Source organism: Mytilinidion resinicola, assembly GCF_010093595.1.
Source record: "Mytilinidion resinicola strain CBS 304.34 unplaced genomic scaffold BDZ99scaffold_6, whole genome shotgun sequence".
Classification (NCBI taxonomy): Eukaryota; Fungi; Ascomycota; class Dothideomycetes; order Mytilinidiales; family Mytilinidiaceae; genus Mytilinidion; species Mytilinidion resinicola.
In genome coordinates, this window is record NW_022985442.1 from 862,084 (window position 1) to 883,917 (window position 21,834).

General features: G+C 52.3%; 6 protein-coding genes across 6 annotated transcripts; 2 read left to right on the forward strand and 4 right to left on the reverse strand.

Moving 5' to 3' along the window:
• Positions 1-623: 623 nt before the first annotated feature.
• On the reverse strand, positions 624-2,363 carry BDZ99DRAFT_496757 (uncharacterized protein; the record flags this gene model as incomplete). The annotated part of the gene is made up of 7 exons (XM_033723462.1): positions 624-718; positions 748-953; positions 1,006-1,033; positions 1,469-1,579; positions 1,651-1,786; positions 1,954-2,024; positions 2,081-2,363. The coding sequence occupies 7 exons, from the start codon at positions 2,361-2,363 to the stop codon at positions 624-626; spliced, it is 930 nt and encodes a 309-aa protein (XP_033579273.1).
• A 1,660-nt stretch (positions 2,364-4,023) lies between these two features.
• Positions 4,024-5,676, forward strand: BDZ99DRAFT_264589 (HET-domain-containing protein). The gene is made up of 3 exons (XM_033713828.1): positions 4,024-5,167; positions 5,279-5,551; positions 5,613-5,676. Exons 1-2 carry the CDS (start codon positions 4,374-4,376, stop codon positions 5,394-5,396), a joined length of 912 nt encoding a protein of 303 aa, XP_033579274.1. The 5' UTR covers positions 4,024-4,373; the 3' UTR covers positions 5,397-5,551; positions 5,613-5,676.
• A 24-nt stretch (positions 5,677-5,700) lies between these two features.
• BDZ99DRAFT_558196 (uncharacterized protein) lies at positions 5,701-7,094 on the forward strand. The gene is made up of 2 exons (XM_033727225.1): positions 5,701-5,827; positions 5,897-7,094. Exon 2 carries the CDS (start codon positions 5,986-5,988, stop codon positions 6,613-6,615), a length of 630 nt encoding a protein of 209 aa, XP_033579275.1. The 5' UTR covers positions 5,701-5,827; positions 5,897-5,985; the 3' UTR covers positions 6,616-7,094.
• Positions 7,095-8,969: 1,875 nt separating this feature from the next.
• BDZ99DRAFT_518166 (uncharacterized protein) lies at positions 8,970-10,164 on the reverse strand (the record flags this gene model as incomplete). The annotated part of the gene is made up of 3 exons (XM_033725270.1): positions 8,970-9,712; positions 9,761-10,050; positions 10,100-10,164. The coding sequence occupies 3 exons, from the start codon at positions 10,162-10,164 to the stop codon at positions 8,970-8,972; spliced, it is 1,098 nt and encodes a 365-aa protein (XP_033579276.1).
• A 1,699-nt stretch (positions 10,165-11,863) lies between these two features.
• Positions 11,864-14,367, reverse strand: BDZ99DRAFT_558199 (uncharacterized protein; the record flags this gene model as incomplete). Its single annotated transcript, XM_033727226.1, has 2 exons — positions 11,864-14,129; positions 14,185-14,367. The coding sequence occupies 2 exons, from the start codon at positions 14,365-14,367 to the stop codon at positions 12,234-12,236; spliced, it is 2,079 nt and encodes a 692-aa protein (XP_033579277.1). The 3' UTR covers positions 11,864-12,233.
• A 171-nt stretch (positions 14,368-14,538) lies between these two features.
• Positions 14,539-21,749, reverse strand: BDZ99DRAFT_569010 (uncharacterized protein). The gene is made up of 5 exons (XM_033727840.1): positions 21,348-21,749; positions 21,096-21,221; positions 17,221-20,873; positions 16,829-17,059; positions 14,539-16,777 (listed from the first exon to the last, which is right to left on the reverse strand). The coding sequence occupies exons 1-5, from the start codon at positions 21,439-21,441 to the stop codon at positions 14,828-14,830; spliced, it is 6,054 nt and encodes a 2,017-aa protein (XP_033579278.1). The 5' UTR covers positions 21,442-21,749; the 3' UTR covers positions 14,539-14,827.
• Between the last annotated feature and the right edge of the window lie 85 nt (positions 21,750-21,834).

Sequence of the window (21,834 nt, forward strand, 5' to 3'; positions counted from 1 at the left end):
TCTCCGACGCGGGAATCAAGTCAATGATTCCAGGAAGTGAGGGATAAAGGCGTAAGGAAAGCAATTTGCTAAAGAAACATAGAAGAAAGGAAATGTTTCGAGGGGTGTTCGCAGCTCTGGGCTAAATGATGTGCAATGTCTCACCGAACTTTTTGCGCGGGCGGAATTTGGGCAACAACATTGCTGTAGCAACGACACTAGGCCGCAATGCGCCTAATGCATCCATCACGTGAAATCTCACATGCACGACATCGACGCGACTCTTCTTTAAGATTCCAGCACAATGATATGCGACGTTTGTTAGTAGCATTCACTTGTACTAGAATATTTTTGAATTATAATCTAATTCATCTCTCATCAACATTACAAAAAATGTAAATACATATCGACTGCGAAGGATATATACAAAAGCTTCGACAGTCGACACAAATTAAATAGATTTCAGAAGATGATTGTGCCGCCATCTGATGCCATGCAAATCAATCTTCCCCTCATTCCCCTCCCACATCAAACATCTAGTTTCCAGGTCCATGGCTGGTCAGGTACCCACACGGCCCGTTGCTGACCGCATACTGGTACGATTGAGGGGGAGCGTTAGTGACGAAATATTCCGAAATGGCACTCTACGCGCCGCAAGTTCCTGAAAGGGTGCTGAAGATGTAGCAGGTACCGCTGCTCGGTTGTACCCTACGCCGGAGCACGCCGTGGCATGCCGGCACTGCTCACAGCAGTCAAGAGCCGACGTACTAGACGTTCCACTGAAGCCACCGGCTGTGTTGGTGTAGATGTTCTTGATGACTCTGCCGTTGGAGAGAGCTGGGCCGAGGATGTTGTTGGTAGCGCATGCTGCGTATGAGGTCACTGTCTGGCTGACCGTGTTCTGGGACGTGACGGTGGCAGCTACAGCGATCGTGGTTGTCTCCCCTTCGGTCACGGTGAGCGTGGTAGAGAAGCTGCGAGATGTTAGCTGGTACAAGGCAAATTGACTCTGGGAAGTGGACGTACCTCTCTGTGATAGAGACATCGGCAGGCACTTCGGTCAATGTAGTCGTCTGGATGCTCTGAACGGTAGTCGTTATTGACTCAGGTTGCAGCACTACAACCTAGGATCAACAACTCATATGCCAGAAAGCTACTCTCCGAACATCAGCTGTAGAGAACCCAGCTGAAATCTCAGCTGTAGAGAACCGAGCTGAAGCCTCAGCTGTGCAGGGCTCATCTGAACTTACTAGCGCGCCACCCTGGGGGTGGCCCCCTTCCTTCCCCTAGTATATATACAACTAGCTAGACGTCTATAGAAATCAGAGTTCACATCAATTTTAACCTGAGTTATTGTTTTCGGCGGCAGGGTCTTGGTGATCGCCTTGCCAACGACCGCGACTGTCTTTGTGGCCTGCTTCTGGATCTGCTTGAGGCCTTCATGATGCGTCAGCAAAGCGAAGAGTAGAGGTGAGTTTAGAAAACTCACATTGAACAGCGACAGGGTAGGTCTTAGAGTTGCATCCTCCCTTCGCAGCTCCTCGCTCAACAAGATCACCATGCGGATGCTGGCCCGCTCGCTTTGCCTTTTCGGGAGTACCTGGATACCACTCAGGTTGAAATTGATGTGAACTCTGATTTCTATGGGTGTCTAGCTCGTTGTTTATATACTAGGGGAAGGAGGGGGGCCAGCCCCGGGGGCATAACGTGGTATCTCTTCCTGACGCGTTACTTGATTCATCCTGTTTCCTGATACAGTACTGATACCGTGCTGCAGCACTGCTGTTGCACTACCTGTTACTTCCTCCTGTATCAGCATGCTATCCTGATACGTTACTGCATATGAGTTGCTGACCCTAGGTTGTAGTGCTGCAACCCGAGTATACCCGTTCACAGTGTCTGCGATGGGCTGGAATCCGTCTGGCGTTGGGACGGTGTAAACAGCTACCACGGTCGTATCCGAGCGACTCTAACCGTCTTGAATGTTAAAGTACTATAAGCAACGTTTGTGATTGTAGTATAATCGGTTGAGGTAGTGGAGAAAGCTATGAAGAATTAGTTTTATGAGCACGACTAGCTCTGAGAACTAGCTCAAGCTTACTATTAGTGACAGCGAAATCTGTGAAAGTGTCCGTTATAGTTGTCTCTGAAACGATGCTGGTAGTGATTGGCTTTGCCGTCGTGGTGACGGTTTTATGGGTAGTTGATAAAATGATCTTCGGAAGCAGTGTTACAGTCGTAGTCTTGGTGCTCGTGGGAACTTCCTTGATCGATTTGGAAGATTGCTTGGTTGTGCACTTTTGGACGGTAGTGGTACCGGTGTTTAGAGCAGAAACTACCAACGCGGAAGAGAGCAGAAGCCCTAGGAAGTTTACCGAAACCATCTTGAAAGGTAAAGAATGCTTTTGCAAGTAATGACTAGACAAGAAGACGCAGGTGGAATGAAGAGCAGAAAGAGGAAGCAGGACGCGGCGCAAATATACTCACGCCCCTCAGTTATACGGCCAGCGCCATGGTGAGCTCTAGCAACAATGGATGTCAGGCCTTGGAAGGTACTTGGCGCTGGCTGGTGGTGAGTGTGTAAGTAGCTGGCAGTTGGGAATCGAGATCGATTCTCAATTCACACTCTTTTGTGGCGCTGTTGGTAAAGCCAGCTGCCCGGCCTCACAATGGCGGACGGTAGGCGCGTCTCGAATTGCACGAGAAGCTTTGTGGATGGCTAGACTGCCCTCTGCTGCAACTGTCAGGCCTAACTGAGGCCACTCAAGAAGAAAATACACAGGACAGACATGAAGATGACCGTCAAGAGGCTGAAGATGGCTACATATTCGACCCTTGGAAAAAGACAGATGATGGCGGTTCTGGCCATTTCATCGAGTATGTTCCCCCCAGAAGAATGCCCTCCTCGTTTAACCATCAGGAGATCTTTTTGTGCCCAGAGTCATCTGAATAGCCGGCGGCTAAGACGCGCTGCTTGAAAACTAATGGAAATACCCACATACCCACCTGCAATTAGATCAGACGAGACCCGCTCACGAAAGTTAGACCAGATGGTCAAAAACGACGCGTTTCCCGTTACCCATCAATAGTGTTACCAGATTCATACTTCCACACTCACGCGCTCAGAAAACCCACGACAAAGCCGCCTCGTGAATCTCCCCCTAAGTATTCATCCATCGCATTCTGTCGCATCAATTGGGCCACCTATAGCTTTCACTTCGTAGGCTGCGAATACTAATGACGAGGACTTTCATATTGTTGGACTGAAAACACGTCGGAGTTGACGTTGGCTAATAAAGACAATGTTGAAGCCCAGCCAGCCACATCACGACGGGCTGAAACGGCGTGCCGCCACAAGCTTCCAACGAAGCTTCCACCAGCCATGCCTCGGAATGCTTCCAAGACGCAAGTTTGGTATGGACCCTAATCCTTACTGTTATTCCCGCAAGCAATTCACCCTTTCCCATCCTCATCAAAACGTGACTGCCAGCGCGGACATTATGAAAATAGCGAGTCAAGCAAACAACACCAAAACTCTTCTTAGAAAGGGGAGGGCTAATCGTACACCCCCTAACGAATAATCGTACACCCCCTTTCAAAGAATTATACACCCCCCATCTCGTCTAATCCTCTAATTGGCTGGAGCGGCCGGGCCGACTCCTCGGAGGTTCCTCTTAAGTGAATGGGTGAGCAAGCGTAGGCGGCGGTGCAGGCAGCAATTCAGGTGGGCCAGGCTCCATGGAAATGAGCCTCCATTAGGTGGCATCCTCCTAGGCATGTAGGCATGGCAGGTAATATAGAATTAAACAGAGAGGCTGCACGTACAGATACGTACGGCCTCTCTTGTACGGCATCACGGCCGGCCTCTTTTGTACTTATGTACAGCCTTACATACGGCTGTATATACGGCTGAAGGAATCGGATAGAATGCGCCGTAGAACGGAGAGGCTGTACAGCCGTGCCGCCTCACGTATAGCCTCACGTACGGAGGGGCTTGGCGTGAAATAGAGCTCCGGAGGTTCTAGGTTTCAGCCCCCACTGTCCCCGCACCTCACCGGCACTGCCTCGACGGCATTGCCTCACACATGAGTAACATCTATATCAACCTGATCGACCAGACGCTCCTTGGACAGTACTTGGAACACTGCTCTCCCGAAGCCCACGATCGCCATTTTCGAATTCCGTTCTAACGCAGCGCAGCCTCGCTGGCATGGCCTACCTCAACCGAACAGCTTGAATTCGCATTTCCTCGGCCAACCTCTCGTGATTGTGTCTAAGACTATCTACTGCTTTGGAGCTGTCATTTTCTAGTTGTCCTCCGCCAACGAGATGAAGTGTTTGCGGCCCTCTCCTAAAGCTCCCTCTTTTACGACTTCCACCATCTATAGATCAAGATGCGTCTCCTAAAGCTGAAAGGCGATGGCGGAGTCAGCATAACCAAATTTCGCACGAACAATGTTCCCGCATATGCCATACTTTCGCACACATGGGGAAAAGATACCGACGAGGTCGATTATAGCGACCTGGTTAACGGCACCCACATACGCAAAGCTGGCTATAAGAAGATCCTCTTCTGCGGAAAACAAGCGGAACGCGATGGCCTGCTATACTTTTGGGTGGATTCATGTTGTATTGACAAGACGAACAATACTGAGCTTTCAGAGGCTATTCACTCCATGTTTCGCTGGTACCAAAAGGCGATCAAATGCTACGTTTATCTGATCGACGTTCCAGCACGATCTAAGACCCCTGACTGGAAGGCGGAGTTTAGTCAAAGTCGATGGTTCACTCGAGGCTGGACGCTCCAAGAACTTCTCGCACCGCGACAAGTTGATTTCTTTTCTTATGACAACCAGAAACTTGGCAGTAAAAGAGAGCTGGAGCAACACATTCACCGTATTACGGGGATTCCGACTGAAGCTCTTCGAGGAGGTCATCTCTCTAAATTTCCCGTCGAAACACGATTGTCGTGGGCACAAAATCGCAACACCACGGAAGAAGAAGACCAGGCATATTGTCTACTTGGCATCTTCGACGTCTCCATGCCAATGATATATGGGGAAGGTGCTAAGGCTTGGAGACGGCTTCTTTATGAGATCGGGAAACTGCCAGACAGTGGTGTTGGGCGAGAGCCTGAAATGTCCATAAAAGAAGAATCCGAAGAGGGCGACTCTAAGGGCTCTAAAAAGTGCGAAGAAAAAGACGACAGGGAAGAATTTCAAGAACGGCGACATTTTATCTTCCGTGAGTCAGGGATGAATCGCGTTCAACAAGCAAGAGTCTTGCTGATGATATCCAGCTCATCTACTACGCCCAGCGCGGACGTGCAAATCCTGGCTCCTATACATCTGCATTACTCTATCCTTCACCCTTCTGTTCGCACACCGGTGGAATCCCGCCTACGGAGTGATGGGTGAGACAGCCATGCGCTCGACACCAGTACTAGACCGCACTCTCCCCATTTTTGCGATCATTGGCAGGACAGGTGCAGGAAAGAGCACATTTATCAACACCCTTGGAGGGCTTGATTCTGGATCAAGCCCTCCAGCAGTCAGTGATGGCCTGGAACCATGTAAGCTACAAGCAGACTATTGCGTGCTTGTTGAGCTTGCGAATCTAATACTCATCGTCAGGCACTAACAACTTTACTTTCTACAAGTTCAACATATATGATAAACAAGCCTACATCATCGACACGCCCGGTTTTGGTGACGCAAACAAGTCCGACACGCAGACCATGGCGGAACTCTTCAACGAGCTCAACGGACTTTCCTTGGAAGACAGAAAGATTAGATTAATCTACCTGTACGATATGACGATACCAAGATTTGACGATGAAGCTCACAAGGTGTGTTTACTCTTCCGTACTCTTGCTAGCGTACGCTCATTAATTACTAGAATCTCGCCTATTTCGAAGCTCTTTGTGGGTTAGACAATGCCGCATCCGTAGCCCTGGTCACCTCTAAATGGCGCGAGGACCCGACAGAAGAAGACAGCCGGAAACAAATGTTGCGAGAAAAAGGGCTGAAAGAGAAGTATTGGAAGACGATGTTAGAAGTTGGTGCCAAGTACGAGACACACGACGGCTCGCATCAATCCGCCCTCCTAATTGTTCAGAGACTGCTCCAGAAACCAGTCATGCTGAAACGAAAGCCCGGCTGGGTTCGGGAAAAGCTGAAAGAGGCCGAGGAGAAGAAGGCGAAGAGCACGGAAGAAGCCGTAGAGAGCGAACCAGAAGAGCCGAAAAGCCAAATGCACGTCACTTGGAAGAACCCGCGGACCCTGCTCTACTGGAAAATAATGTGGACCACTTTAAGAGTCCTATTCCTAGCTTTCGTCGGACTTATCACTTATCTCGTTACTTACGAGGAAAAAAATAATTTCCCTGTCTGGTTTCCATTCATAGCTTGGGTTTCGACATTTTCATTAGCTACGGGATTGTTATACCGATGGCCATATATCTCGCACATCGCTTTATTGAGTCTGGTTCTTTTCCTCGTACTTATTGTTTTTGGCCCTGGTGATTTCTCCACGTCGGAGGCCAGGATGTTCTGGCTAGGCTGCGCTTCTGCTTTAGCTTTCTCTGCTGAGCTCTATTTTCATTGGCCTCATAATGCTTCTATGTACTTTTGGTAGTTTAGTTTACGTAGATAATAGTTCTAGGAAATATATTCAAGATTACACCTGATATAAAGCTACCTAAGGGATAGAAAGAGCAGAATTCCATCTAGCCCCGGAAAGAAAGGTAAGGTCTAAGCAAATAATAATTCATCGTCCGAAGCCTTTATAATCTCTTATAACCTTAAGAATGCCTTCCTTTCTTCGCTATAAAGCAATGGCATGTTGACATTAAATAGGCCGAGCAGACAGTACGCTTAGTCCTCTATTCTAGTCGTCACCCTTTTTAACGCCTAGGATATCCTCTTCGCCACGCTTACATGTCTAGGGTCCCCTCCTAAGGTTAGGATGTCCACGCAAGTAATGTTAGGAGGTACATCCAGCAATTTATATTTCCGGCTAATGACTTCCCATGCCATATTGAAGAAACGGATGTCACTCGGTGCTATAAGCTCTTAAAGCGTCCATCCTCTTGTAGACCACTGGCTTTCTGCAAATTATTGGTAGAATAGACCGATGGCAATAAGAGCGTCTCGCCATTGTCATAATCTGAAGACCACGGCAGCTCAACTCCTGTCCTTACATCTTAAATCCTCACATCGCTTAAGTACACAAAGCATGACGCCACTCTCTCATACCATTGATACATCGAGTTGATTGACTCAGTAGCAGGAAGTTAATATAATTTTTCTGCCATCGCCTTAGCTCGCTTAGTTAGCGTGCTAAGAGAGGCGTCCGGATTTACTTAGAGAACACGGTACTTATAAATAGTGTTAACTAATTCATATACACGCCTAGAAAACCCACGACAAAGCCGCCTTGTGAATGTCCCCCTAAGTATTTCATCTATTGCACTCTATCGCGTTAATTAGACCGCCTATAGGTTTGACTAAGTAGGCTGTAGATATTAATGACAAGGGCTTTAGGATTATTAGACTGGAAATGCGTCGGAGGAGTTGACGTTGGCTAAAAACATTGAAGGCTCAGACAGCCACCATCACGACGGGCTAAAACGGCGTGGTGAACGGCGTGGCGCCACAAGCTTCCACAGAGTCTTCCACCAGCCAATGCCACGGAGAGCTTCCGAGACGCAAGTTTGAAATGGACCCGGATCCTTATTCCCCGCAAGCAAGCTCACCCTCTCCCCATCCAACCGCTGATCCAATTCTCCTCATCATCAAAACGTGACTCCCGGCCCCCGACATCATGAAAAGTTCCACCACCAAGGCTCTTCATAGCAACCCAAATTTACCCTCCATAGGAAAGTTTCGACCTCCATCTCCCCTCTCCCCCTCCTCGTCCACTCGGGTCTCATTCCCTCCCTGCCATCCCCCCCTATCACCATAGCATCCTTCTATCTTTTCCAGCCCCCGTGCTGCATAAATGGTGTGTTAGAGCCCGGCACATGCAGGTATCTCGTTCCTGACGGGCTATCTGTAGTTTGACTTTTAACGACTGGGCAAATTGGAGCGAGAAGAGGGAGATCGTCGAACCCTTGTATCTAGGACACGGTGTCCGTTTGTGCGACGCCGAAAGCTTGTAGCTGGTTCGCAAGAATCAAGTGCAGAGCTAAGGTGAGTTTTAGTTTAGTATCGACCCACGAGGTTGTGATGACATGTTACCTAGGGTTAGGTTAGTGGACTCCACGTGACTTACAATCTCGACCCAACTCTCAAACGTCAAGCATTCCTGCACAGGGGTGGATTAGAAAAGGCACGCGTAGTGAAATGGCAAATGTTAGAGGAAGCAATATGCATATTGAAATTTTCTTCGCCTCATAGCGAGAAAAAAACCCCCAATGGGTATCAACCCCCCCCCCTCCCCCCAACAACTCCAAGTCTCAACTGCAAAACGACGCCCGTTCCTCACGACTCCTCGTCTTTTCATTTCCCGCTCTTTCCACCCTCCCCTCGAAAGGGGCAACGGTGAATGCGGCACCCATGCCAAGTGCCCAAGAACCCAACGCCGGACCCAATAGCCCCTAGAACCCAAGCAAGATAGAATGCTAAGATGCCGACCAAAGACAACTCCTGAGATTCGAGGTGTGTCTGTAGTATCCCATAACGCCGCTGAAATGCAGACAAGAAAGTTGAAAAAGCAAGGCTGGCTAACCCTCAAAAGATGCCCGCGAGGTCAATTCCAAGAAAACACCTCGCCGGATGCAAAAAAATTTGTGCACAAGAATCGAACAGCTGAGAAGAAAAGGGAGGAAAGAAAAGTCTAGGATATGCAATCGCGGCCGTAGACGTCATTTTTCGCGCGCGGGTCCGACAGCGCGAGAGGGGGTTGGGTATCGTATGTTATCTTTTCTATACGCATGCGCAAACTGATCGGGGTGAGTCGAATCGAATAAAACGAGCCGTCCAAGTTCATCAAGGCACCTCTTTCTGATTTTGCGGCTCCTTAACCTCAGCTTTCTCCTCTTCCGTCAGCGCGACGAGGTCCGCGCCCACGATCTTGAACCCCTTGGCGTCGACGATGTGCTTCGGGCTCTGCTCGATGTAGTGCTCGTGCATCCGCGGCACAAAGTACTGCATGACTTGGTCCGACAGCGCCTTGAGGGGCAGCTGCTTATCAACCCAGAAATGTCGCACGAAAACGCCTTTGCAGCCGCCACGGCCAGCAGCTTCCGGCGCGCCGTTCGCCTCGACGCAGGGCAGCACCTTGATATCCTCGGGGCGGTCGAAGTCGTAGCGGATGTGGTTCCCAAACGCAGCCTGCTCGTGCGCCCACTCAAACCCCCAGCGCGCGCAGTCCTTGTACCGCGTGTCCGACGGGCACTCGGCCCACGCTTTATACATCTCCTGTGTGCGCTTGCTCTGCTGCGCGATGACGAAGCCCGTGTTGACGTAGCGGTTGCCGCGGCCGTCGTAGTTCTGCGCCTCGTCCGGGTCGATGGACATGGCGACCAGGTTCTCGGCCGTGATGTTCCAGTAGTTCATTAGCCACTCGAGCGGGATGTGCGGGTAGTGGAACATGACATCCGAATCCATGAAGGCGACGAAGTCGTGCGTCTTGAGCGCCTCCTTCATCATGGGCACCTTGACCCAGGTGCCCCAGCGGTCGGGGTAGTCGGGCGCGCGGATGAATTTGTAGTCGTAGCCGTGGATTTTGGCTGGAGAGTGTTAGCGACGCTCTGGAGGTTGTGGAAGTGTGAACCTACCAAACATGTAGTGGCTCAGCATGCCAGCCGTCAGTGACCGCGCGTCATGCCACTCCATCTTGTCCTTGTTCATGATCTGCCCCGGCCCGTCCAGCGGCCGACTGTCAATGTCCAGTATGAGCACCCTCTTCCCCAGCGGCTTCGTGAATCGCGGTGGACCGGGCAGCTGGTAGACGTCGCCATCCTCGTCGGTGAAGTTCGCCGCGGTGATGGGCTGCAGCATGGGTCCGTATATCAAGCGGAGCACCTCGTCCATGGCATTGGTATCGTTTACAGGCACCGGTGGCGGTCTACCCGGGTTAGCAATGGTCTCTCCGCGCGTGGTGTCAGAAAACTCACGGTAAGGGCTCATAGTTGGCGGAGAAGAAGGCGTTGTTCCAGGCGAAGTAGGTAAAGGCGAACATGGTGAGACCCATAGAGCAGAGCAGCAGGCGCCCATACCGGCCATGGCTTAATTGGTGCATGTTGAAGGACATATACGAGGGTGCCGCGACGACGCTGGCAGAGGGTTCTTGTTCAGCTCAAGGTCTCGCGATCGGGACGATCGGAAGTGGAGCCCTTGCCTGAAGGCGGTATTCCCAGGGTCAGGCTGATCGCGCTCCGGCTTCGCGGCGCGCACAAAGGCAGGATGTCGAAGTGTGTCGAGGGGTCACGGCACAAAGGAGGGTGCTGCGGGCATTTGAATGCGTCGATTTGGGCTTTTGGGGGGGTTGGCCAGCACAGGGGGCTCATGGGCATCTTAAGGACACAATTTCTCGTCTTCCACGGGATGATGCGAGGAGGGAGGCGCAAGCTTACTCGAGACGGCCAGCGTAACCCTGCCGCGGCTGAGCCTAAACCGCACACCAGCATCGATGTCTTTGATGTTCACTCTGCGCACTGCATGGTTAATCGCCGGTCGCGTAGAGTTGCGGGTGCGGTGCATCTCGCTGGAATGCGCCGTGCCACGCGGTATCTGGCAGCCACGCATGCGGTGCAGCAAACTTCAGCGTTTCCATTCCACATCGCTTTCACCGCTGCACGTCGGTAATCTATGTCTGGACCCCTAGATCGACAGAGGCCGCTGACGAAACACAGCCGCAGCCAATGAGCAGCGGTGCACTCAGCCAGCGAGCAGGGGGGAACTCCAAATTTAGCAATCAGCCGCTCCCCTGTCGATATCCATGGATACGGGAATAGAAAACCGCCGCAGCTTGGCACGCACATAGTTGTTACATTACTAAAACTGGCTAAATCCTTCACCTCTCTCGCCTTCTCACTCCAGAACTAGTGCCTGTTGCACAGCAAAGAGGTCTGCGTAACGCTCTTCACAGGTGACTAAAGCTAGCATAGGCAACATCGGGAATCAGCCCTCAATACGTATCCTGTACCACTTCTCTACAGCTTCCTTCATTCAAGTCTGGGCAGCACTCTCGCCGCTCAAGGATACCTGTTGGACTGACCCACTTCCAACCCAAGCTTGAAGCATCAATGTATATTTAAGCTCACCACAGTATTGCTTACCCATACCGCTCAGACTTCCTCGTGTAGCCCCAATCTTAAATAAACCGAGTTTCACAATAAAGCATTTGTGAAGGGGCATGTCAAATTCTCGATGATGCCCTCATGTGCCGTCCCTCGTGCCGTCCCTCGTGCCGCCCCTCTCCACCCATGTGTATATATTTGCCCGATAGCATGAACCACAGGTGCCCGCTTCCCCAATGCCAAGGTTTCACCTGGAAGCGATGGATCAAAGGGGCGCGGGCTGCGAAATGCTCGGCCTTCGGTCCCATCCTGCACCATCATGCAACTTCGCTCGTATCCTTCCACCACTCGGGTGTCCAATGATCCTATCCCATACCCCGCGCTGGACGCTTCATACAAGGCGGGTACGTATGCATCTCAAAGGGCAGGCGCAGACAGCCTTAGACCAAACATCTTCGCAAGTCATCGCTTGGTACAGGCTGCAAGGTTCGAGGTGTAAGATGTAACCATGGCACACCGTATCACAGCGAACAAGGGGCACGGTACTCCGCGATTAGACTGCAACGCACGCTAATTGGTAGAAATGAGAGATATCCATTGACGTCGCGGGAGTAAGCGTATCTCAGGAAGTTGAGCCTAAGTCGTATTTCAGCCGGTTTAAAGATCTGGTGCCTTTGCATCACCAGATTGGTGACCATTCAGGGGGATGGTGATTAGCTTGGGGCCGTTCCTCCCTCTGTTGAATTTCACCGTTTGGTGCCGCGTAGTCCAATGTCTCGATTGAGTAAAGGCGAAGAAGTTCGGCTGGCGTCAAGACGCTACTGCGGGTATACGTACTCCACTAAACTTGAGTCTAGACGGCGTCGTCTAGCTTCTCTCAGGATCCCGTGCCGTAGCGCGATCAGTAGTGAAGTCATCTTTTGGAATAACGCCCACCTTTGCGCTCTCTTTCACTTTGCTAAGTCACGCAGTTTCATGCTATGGGTGGTACAATATCGAAGCTACAACGCTACAACAGTCTCAAAAGCTCAAGATCCTTCGCTATCCCAGGACTGAGCGGCGCGCAATGCTCCAGCATCTCCATCATCTCTTGCGTCCAATCTTCCCATCCAACTGGCAACGTCTGCCTCAGCCTTTGATCAGAACAGTGCGCAACACCGTAAAACTGTAGAATCTGACCGAAGAATTGAGAGCACCATCCGAACTTGAGAGGCTGCGAGCTTCTCATCTGTCGGCAGAGACCTATCGTTGCTGGCCAGTGCATTGCCGCCTTCAAGCCATCCTGGACTACCCAGAGATCGCCATCTGTAGCTAGGTTTGGGGAGTGCAACGCCTTGTAGAGAAACGGACGACTAGCGTGGAACTTTGCGACAAGATAACGGCCCTTTAGCATGGCTTTTGCTACTACATGAGCTGGACTTGGTGGGCGCTCAGCGTCATCATCATCGAGGGCGAACTGTAGAGCTGGAGGAAGGTTCGTGCGCCATTGATCAAGTTGGTGCTGGAGCTCTGATGTGATAGCAGGTGGTGGGAAGTCTCCTTTCTCGGAATAAAAGTACAAGCTGTGCCTGATCCGAGTGAGGATGATCCGATGGGCGACCTGAGCAAGAAAATGGAAGTTGAAGAATGAGTCGTCTTCCAGCGATGCTAGACGTCCAGATTCCATTCGCGGTCGAGGGAAGGGCGTGAACTTGGGGATCGGTACGTCCGCCTCGTAGTGCGCAAGCCCGCTCAACGGCAGGTTCAGCTCTTGAATTAGTATTGTCTCATACATGAGGATGTTCCAGAATACCCTCGACTTCATGTCTCCCTCCCAGCTGTCATAGTCCCCAAACTGATTCCGTTTCAGCAAGGTCAGACAGCACAAGGCAGCTCGATTGAACATGGTCCAAGAGTCAATCGGTCGGACGATTTGAGTGTAATAGACACCAGAGAGCACATAGAACTGAGCATTCTGAAGGTCGTTATCGCACAGCAGAAAGCCAGTTCTCTTGCGTGCTTCATTGAAAAATCGTAGTCCAGGCGGGTCTTCTGCAAAGACTTCGTGCCATTCCGGACACTGGTAGGTGGTGTCTGTGGATCCTTGGCCTGGCAAGCTGTAATCCCCTTCTTGGTATGCTTTGACAGCCAAGCATCCTAAAGTGAGTACATTCAAGACCAGACATGTTTCGATATCGTACCCAAAGTCGTTTTCCATGGCAATACCAAGGGTCGAAGTGAAGAAGTGAAATTTGTCAAGAACAGGAGTATTGCGATTGAACACTGCGAAATAAGCATCGGCAAGACCTTTGATCAAAGACAGTGGTAGCTTGCTGAGCCATCGTTCGTCGGCGTCGAGCGGATATGGAATGATACTTATTGTAAGCGGAGGGCGATGAGTTTCGAGTTCGATGAGATAGTCGCGGATTAAATTCTCAGATGCTGATAACAGATTAGGCGGAAGAAGCTGTTTGATTGCGGGCCATCGTAAGACCCGATGCTGGCTGAAAGATATTGGTAATAGACTTCCAACGAGAGAAGAGCGTCGCACTAGAGGATGCCCTTCGTCATTGGTGCCCGGAGAAAGTTCGTCTAGGTCATTGATAGTCTCGTGAGCATCATGAACCAAAAGACTATTGCTTCGCGCTGGCAGCGTTGCCGAAGTTACGGATTGTGGCGAGGTTTGGTCAACAACCTGAGTAATCAAAGTAGCCTTGGGAGAACTGTGTATATAGCTGGTCAAGTCTTCGATCTTGGATTCTAATCGCCGGATGGCGTTGATGGCGACGCTCATAGATTGATCCTTTTTCGTCACTCGAGGCTCGGGATACACGCATGGCGTACTCAGCCCTCGAGATTTACATTGGCCGCATTTCGGTCGGTCTTCATCACATCGTGTTTTCTTTATACGGCAAGTGTCACAAGCCTGTACACGTCCAGTATCAGAAATTGAAATTTTTCAAAGGGCCACAAGATCTCACTAATGTCGCCATGAACGTCCTGGGACGTTTGAAGTCACCCCCATCTTGACCGTCCTCGCTAGCTGCCTTTCCTTGATTGCTGTCACCTTGTGGTGAAGGATTTTTGTGGCTGGTTTCTGTGGCGTGCTGATCCGGACTCCGTGACGTGGTGTCAATGGCGGATTTATGAGAGCGCTTGGTCATAGCCTAGTAGTAGTCACATCCTATCGTTTAATTCAAAAAGACGAATGAAGTTTGCTTGAGAGTGACTCAAGACGGAAGAAAGAGACCTCGGAAAATCCGGGGGAAGCTAGCATGAGTCAGCATCGTCTAAAGTTGCCCTCACTCTATTCATCACTGAAACTTTGGATATCACCCTGATCCATCACTTCTCATAAATGGAGTGGATATAATGACATATACCCAAATACAATACGCTAGACAACACGAACTTCACGACAACAGGAAAAAAAAGTCAAAAGAGCCAAGGACAATATTACAAGCCACAGTGGGCACCTAAGTTATGCTAATATCTGCTGAAACCCGCTCCATCCCCATTTTTGCATGCTCCCTCTCTAATGAGGCTGGTTCAGTAAAAGAACCCGTATGCAGCACCCCCCTAGCCAAAAAATCACACCAAACTATCCCTCAAAAGATCCACCCCCTACCTGGCTGCCGCAAGCACAGCCTTGTAGTACCCCATGCTCAACTCCCTGCTATGCCTTAGCCACTTATCCTCCGTCAGCGGCAGCCTAAGCACCCTGGCTTTCGAGCCCCGCTCATTGGTACCCCAGTTCGCAACTGCGCCTGCGATCTCGCCTAGCGCCACACGCTCTTCCAAGTTCCTGCCCTCGAAGTCCTGGCCCGCGATCGGCTCCAGTGCGCCAGAGAGTCGCGCCACAATGCCCACGGCTTCCTTGTGCACGGCCTCTGAGTGCTTGCTCTTCTCGAGGTCCAGGAGATGGATGTAGTCGAAGTAAATCAGGCCGCCGGTGCGCCAGCCTGGGACAGCCTCGGACTTCAACGAAGAAGCGGATGCGCCGCGGCGGATCGAGCTGCGGAGGTTCGCGGTCGGGTTGGCAGGCGAGTTGGGCGGGGAGTCGAAGTCGCCTAGGAGCTCGCGCAATGTGTCGTAGTCGCGGGCAATGATAGCAGCGGGCGCTACGGCGCGGCAAAGGACTTCGTGGGCAGTGACGAGATCGCCGGCACCGAGGAGCTCGCGGCATTCGGTCGTGCTATCGCCGTCGGACTTGGCCTGGAGAGCTTTGGCGGAGTGCAGCCAGGCTTTTGGTATGTGCAGGTCTTTCGTGAGAGTGATGTAGGTCGGGTCTGTGTCTAATGTGGTGAAAGAAGAAGAGAAAAAGGACATCACGGAACGGATGTAGTGTTCCCGGTTTGCTGGGGATGACAAATGCGTGTACACGTAGACGGCCTTGAGCCAGTGCTCCTTGGTGTGAAGGGTACTAGCGTATGTGAGCGCGATGTTGTCCGAAAGCTCGGCGAAGGGATCTGGAGCTTGGTCACCACCGGGCGCCGAAGATGTCGAAGACATGAAAGATTTGCTGTAACCAGTCTCTGAGCGGGAAACGGGTAGCTGGCTGATGCGTAGGGTGGGTGGCGCGGCAACAACACGAGCTTGGAAGAGCTGGCTTAGCTGGAAGGGCAGACGTGCGTTCATGGGGTTACCGGTGGTACTCTGTGGCGAGAAGATGTCTTCGACATTCGCAGGAATGCCTTTTTCGTATGATGCACTGTAGAGCTTCAGCAGCCCCCATAGCAAATCTTCACGCGACTCCGGGGTCGGGTCGTTCCAGCCCATGTTCAATGCATCCTCAACAAACCATGGGATAGGTTTGACATCTTCGCGGCCCTCTCGGAGATCGTAGGCGAATTGTGTGACGGCCAGATGCAGTGGTTCCTCCGCAAGGGTTCCGTACCAGAGGCGAAGTCCAAATGCACGCCGCCAGTCTAGTCGGAAATGTGAAGAAATACTGAAAGTCGAGGCTTTGTTCTCCAGTCCTCCCTGGATCCCCTGGGCTTGGTCGCCATCGCTCTTGGTGCAGTTGCCAGCCAGGAGCTCATAGATAGCGCGAAGTGGTTCTTCCATCTCGGAGACAACGTCCATGCGCTGCCACTCCTCAAGCTGGGCTTGCATGTCTTTGCGCATCTGGAGACCACCTCCAATCTGAGCAACCATGGTAGCGAGACGGAAGTCTTTTCCACCCACCAACGTCTGACAAGCGTCAACGACATTGTGAGCAGTGAGATGGGCAAGAGCTTTACCTTCGGCAGTTTCAGCTTCCTGGACCTCCATTTGAGCATCGTCGAATACGAGTGATTGCCAGAACTCAGAAAGCTTTGCTTTGCGGGCACGATGGATATGATCCTCCTTGGTCAATCCGGGAGTCAATTTGGCAGGCAGATCCACGTCATCGAAGAGTATAGAGGCTAGTTGCCAGGCCTGCTGCTCATGGCGGCCTTCCTCCGTGTCAATGGCAACAAGCTGAGCAAGAGTACCAAACTGGAAATTCCCGCTGACGGAAGCCTGGGGTATACCGTGATCCAAGATTATCTGGGTAACATCTTTCTGTGGAACCAAGGTCTCGCAAGTAGCCTGAGCTGTGTTAGTACAGAAGCTGAGTCAATTAATGATAGGGACACTCACGTCTCGATGGGTGGCTAGCTTGGCGAATTGGATATCCTTGTGTTCGGACACGATCGGTTGCTTCGCTTTCGCAAGGATACCACCATCGAGGGATAAGGCGTTGCCCGAGGCAGCATATACAAGGGTTCCATCGAGGGACCATCGGGGCTTGTTGCAGGAGTGGAACTGCTGGTCGATTTCGGCCATATCGCCGAGGTTGTGGGATGTTTTCGGCCGCTTCGAGTAGGGATACTAAAGAGAAATAATACTCAGCAATCTGATCTTATCATTCTGTGACTAACTACATGACTGGGGATTGGTGGCCAATTTGTTCGTTGCTCGCGCTTCAAACGCCTTGCCGTTCGCTGGTAAAAAAAATCATCGCAAGAAAACAAGGATACGGGAAGTCAAACCTGAAGGCCCTCTGCAGTTCCATCCCGCTTAGCTCCTCCTACTTTGCTCGTTTCCTGGCCGAACAAGGAATTCATGAGATCAATGTGGTTAGTGATCGGCTTCGCAGCATTGAATGACTGTCCCATTCTCGGAATGTTGTCGCTAAACTCCTTAAGAGCTGTGCCCTGGTTTTCTTTAAGGGCTTGTCGATTCTGCTTCTTCGGGCTCACGGTACGTTGGAGCTGCTCAGCCCAATCATCTTCAAAGATGAACTTCGTCTTGGCTGGGGTGCCCATTCCTGAAGGCGCTGCTTGACTAGCTTTCAAGATTGACTTGGGCTTGATCGAGCCCATGAGCGGGGTAGGTTCAGTGGCGGCTGATTGCTCCGTGGTCTGAACTGGCCCAGAGAAAGAACCCGCCATGTTCAGATCCTCGGCCAGCTCCGATCCGCTCTTGTCGGTCATGTCCTCATCCTGACCTCCGTCGAGCGAACCCACGGAGCCATCATCTAAAAAAGACTCGGCTCCCTCATCCACACCATCTTCATCGTCATATATCGTCTCCTCTCCAAAGCCACCTGGAAGAGATGCCCGCTTGCCCTTCTTAAAGTCAAAGGTATCATCTGGACTGGAATCGGCCATTGAGATGTCCTCCTGAGAAACAGCCGAGGAAGGAGTCGCCTGTGCTCCGGGTGTGCGAACCTGAGTCGGAGTATCGGGAGCGGCGCTGAGCTCGGTTTCGTCTTCATCCCAGTATGACTCATCATCATCGTCAGGAAGCCCATAGGTGCTGAAGTGTTCCACTTCGAAAGTCCACTCGCCAGTGTCGATTTTGAAGTCAATGAACTTGGTGTTCTTGATGTCCTTGAGACGCTCAATGTGCTTGTCTACGCGCGGTCCCTTCTTCTCGTGAACAGGGAGACGGCCAGCTCGAGTTCGCGGCCATGAGTTCTCTAGGCTGATGCGAGAGTGGACGTTCAGACCCAGACCTGGAAGGGCCTTGTCAACGTTGGAAGTAGGACCATAGACAGAGGCTTCCCGAGTGATTAAGTTAATGACCGTGCCGAAGAAATTGTTCAGGTCAACGGTGGTAAGATCAACCGGGCGCAGGAAGTGAATCGTTCCAACCCCGTCGCGGCCAACAATAAAGTCAGGAACAGCTCGGAGTCTCAAAGACGGCATCTTAAGCAGCTCCTCGATGGAGGGCTTCGACCAGTACGCACCGAGATCCTGATCCTTTTGCGTGGCGCGAGCCCTGTCCTTCTTGGAAGTCGAGTTGGATGCGCTGTGCTCTGGAACAACAGCGAGCTCATTGCCGGAAATCTGTTCCATGGGAGGTCGGGAGACATCACGGACTGAGGCACCACGGGTGACGGGCTCCGGTTGGGAAGCAGGCTCATCCACTTCAGTTCGAACCAGAGCATTTCTTGTTCCGTTAGGTGTCGCTCCATTGGCAAGACCATTGGCGAGCCCGTTGGCGTGGGCTCCATTAGCAGTCTGGTCAAAGCTCACAGATTTCTTAGGAACCGGGCTTGCAGTGGCCTGCTCGTTTCCAAAGAGAGAAGGCCGATTAGCCATGGTGCGGTTGATTTGGAGACGCTTCAGGCTGCCGGAGCCAACGAAGTCAGGGCCGGCGCGTGAAAAGGCACCTGGGGTTAGGATGCTGTCCTGGGGGTTGTACGCATTCCGCAGATTGCTAGTAGACATGCTCTTGCCAAGCGATCGCTGTGAGCTCAGAAGGCTGTTTCCAAAGGCGGGGCTGCTGTAAGCACTTCCAGGAGTGCCGTACGTGGAGTAAGAGAAGCCAAAGGTGCCTGTTCGCTTCTGGGGAGTAATAAGACGAGTGGAGGCAGCAGGATTGAGCTTGTGCTGGGGAAGGGGGGCGGCCTTCTTGACTCTCAGGGTGCTGGAAAGCGGAGTGGCCACAGGGCCGGGATTCTGTTGGCTTCCACCAGGGGTGGTCATGAATAATTCACTGTTTCCGTATGGGTTCTGGCCTAGGCTGGTGTGCAGTGCGTTGCTTTGCTGGGAGGTACCCAAGAGACTGTTGTTCAGCGGCTGCTGAGGCTGCTGCTGTTGGCTTCCTCCAAACAAGCTACCCTGTGCTGCATTGTTCTGTCCTCCGAACAAGCCACCACCGGTATTGGTACCCGTGGTGGACCCGAACAGCGACGGCTTCTGTTGTTGCTGGTTCTGCTGCCCAAAAAGGCCACCTCCAAGGCTGGAACCTTGATTTTGCTGGTTCTGGTTTGTGTTCAGGTTGCCGAACAATCCGCCGCCGGTATTCGCGGTGTTTGTGTTCCCGCCGAAAAGACTGCCAGTTGCAGCAGGTTTGGCCCCGAATAGGCTGCTGCCTTGCTGCTGCGGTTGTTGAGTAGTGTTGCCGAAAAGGCCTCCACCAGTCTGTTGCTGAGGCTGGGTATTCTGTTGGCCGCCGAACAAGGAAGTTCCAGTATTCGCCGTCGTGCTGGCACCGAAAAGTCCAGGTTTCGCTTGTTGCTGGGTGTTCGCGTTGCCGAAGCCACCAAAGAGACCACCGCCCTGGTTTTGAGTCTGATTTTGTTGGGGTTGCTGCTGGTTCTGCTGGCCGAATGCGCCTCCGCCGAACAAGCCGCCGCCCGTTGTGTTCTGTTGCTGTTGGGCACCGCCGAATCCTGAGCCTGTGGTGGTGCTGCCGAAGAGTCCTCCTCCAGTAGAAGCTTGGTTCTGTTGCCCAAAGGCTGGGGTGGGAGTGGAACCAAACCCACCTGTGGTGCCTGTGGTTGCAGTGGTTCCAAATCCACCAAATGCGGGCTTGTTCTGAGTTTGGTTTTGCTGGCCGAAAAGACCTCCTCCGGTATTGGTGCTGCCAAAGCTACCTGTGGCGTTGGATCCGAAGCCGCCCGTAGTATTGGTAGTTCCGGCGGTTCCAAAAAGCCCGCCGCTAGGCTGCGTAGTCGTGGCAGTTGTGCCGAAGAGACCACCAGTAGCAGGCTTTGCCTGGCCGAATAGACCACCAGTTGTGGCGTTGTTGGTAGCGCCGAATCCTCCAGTGGTATTGGTGTTGGCATTCCCAAAGAGTCCGCCGCCTTGCGTGTTTCCGGCGGTATTGGTCTGAGTATTGGTATTGCCGAATGTTCCTCCAAAGCCGCTGCTCTGACCGAATGCTCCAGCCTGACCGTTCTGATTGCCGTAGCGTCTACCTTGGGCATAGTCGACAAGCCTCAATTCCTCGAGGGAGTAGGGCATGTATTTAGGCTGGAAGGTGATAGTCTGGAAATGCTGGGTTCCGCTGGTACCATCTTTCTCGATGACAGCTTCAAACGGCGTACTTGCTGTGCCATTGTTCGGTTCACGTCCCGCGGACGCGCCGCCAAAACCGCCAAAGGCAGGCTGAGTAGTGCCAGTGGACTGGCCGAAACCTCCAGTCGTATTACTAGCACCGAAGAGTCCGCCGCCAGTTGTGTTCGTGTTTGTGGCGCCGAATGCAGCAGGCTTGTTCTGTTGTTGACCAAAGAGTCCTCCACCAGTGTTGGTCCCAAATCCTCCTGTGGTTTGATTGTTCGCCGTAGCTCCTCCAAACATTCCGCCGCCAGCGGTTGACGTCGCACCACCTCCGAATAGGGGAGCGTTCGACGTGGATGTCGCGAAAGGCGAGGCGCCAAAGGTCGTCTTGGGAGCGTTGTTGCCGAAACCTAGAGTCAAAAGTCAGTGAATAAGGTCACATATAAGCCAAGCCACATCCAATGCGCGTCAGAAGGTGAAAGCGTCTAAAGGAAATGCAACGCGCCAGAGTGCAAGAAGCCACTGAGCGTAGTGAAAAGGCGCAGAAGCGACTTGACAATGCATAAGGCGAGCACTGAAAGGGAGTGCAAAGACGGCGCAAAGGACAATGCGGGTGGTGATTGTCGACGTACCTCCGAAGCCACTTCCAGTGTTGGTGTTCGTGTTGCCGCCAAACAGGCCTCCGCCAGTGTTCGCATTGGTATTTGAATTGCCAAAGAGACCGCCGCCGGTGCTGCCGAAGGCGCCTGAGCCAAAGCCTGGACATCGGAAAGTCGAGTTAGAGTCGCTCTTTCGAAAGCCGCGGTGACGCCCACGGTCCAAAGCAGATCGTTGACGGTGACGCTGGACGGGCAAGCATAGAAGAAAGTAAGATGATCACGTACCTGGGTTGGTGTTGTTGTTAGAACCAAAGCCGCCGAAGCTGCTGTTCTGCGGGTTGGAGTTGCCGAAGCCGCCAAACCCACCAAAGCCCGACATGCTGGCCACTGTCTACGCCGGGGCGTGGAGGTAGGAAGCTGTCAGGGGCACGATTTGCGGATGGGTGTATGGCAGTGGGTGTGGTTGTGGTGTGGAAATGTTTGACTTGCGCGACGCGCTAGAGATGCGCTGCGCTGGGGGGTTTGAAGGGGCCAGTCAGACAACGCTCGCTCGCGTCGCTGGCAATTCGAAGAGAAGAGAAGGAGAAGGAAACGCTCTATCCGCCGTGGAGATGGCGGGGTCGAGGAATTAAATAAGCCGTCGCGGGCTGAGAAGGAGAGACGGTGGGAGTGAAAGGAATGGGAGAGACGTCGGGCTTGGGTGAGGAGGCGAGCGCACGTTGGCCGTTGGCTTTGGCTGTTGGGTGTGTCACGTGGGCAGCGCACTCGGGCC

Excerpts from the sequence above, each read along its gene's own strand:
- BDZ99DRAFT_264589 (XM_033713828.1), top strand. The coding sequence starts at position 4,374 with ATGCGTCTCCTAAAGCTGAAAGGCGATGGCGGAGTCAGCATAACCAAA. Across the intron at positions 5,168-5,278 it reads GACTCTAAGGGCTCTAAAAA|CTCATCTACTACGCCCAGCG; the intron begins GTGCGAAGAAAA and ends GATGATATCCAG.
- BDZ99DRAFT_558196 (XM_033727225.1), top strand. The coding sequence starts at position 5,986 with ATGTTGCGAGAAAAAGGGCTGAAAGAGAAGTATTGGAAGACGATGTTA.
- BDZ99DRAFT_569010 (XM_033727840.1), bottom strand. The coding sequence starts at position 21,441 with ATGTCGGGCTTTGGTGGGTTTGGCGGCTTCGGCAACTCCAACCCGCAG. Across the intron at positions 21,222-21,347 it reads TAACAACAACACCAACCCAG|GCTTTGGCTCAGGCGCCTTC; the intron begins GTACGTGATCAT and ends TCCGATGTCCAG. Across the intron at positions 17,060-17,220 it reads GAACTGCAGAGGGCCTTCAG|TATCCCTACTCGAAGCGGCC; the intron begins GTTTGACTTCCC and ends ATTTCTCTTTAG.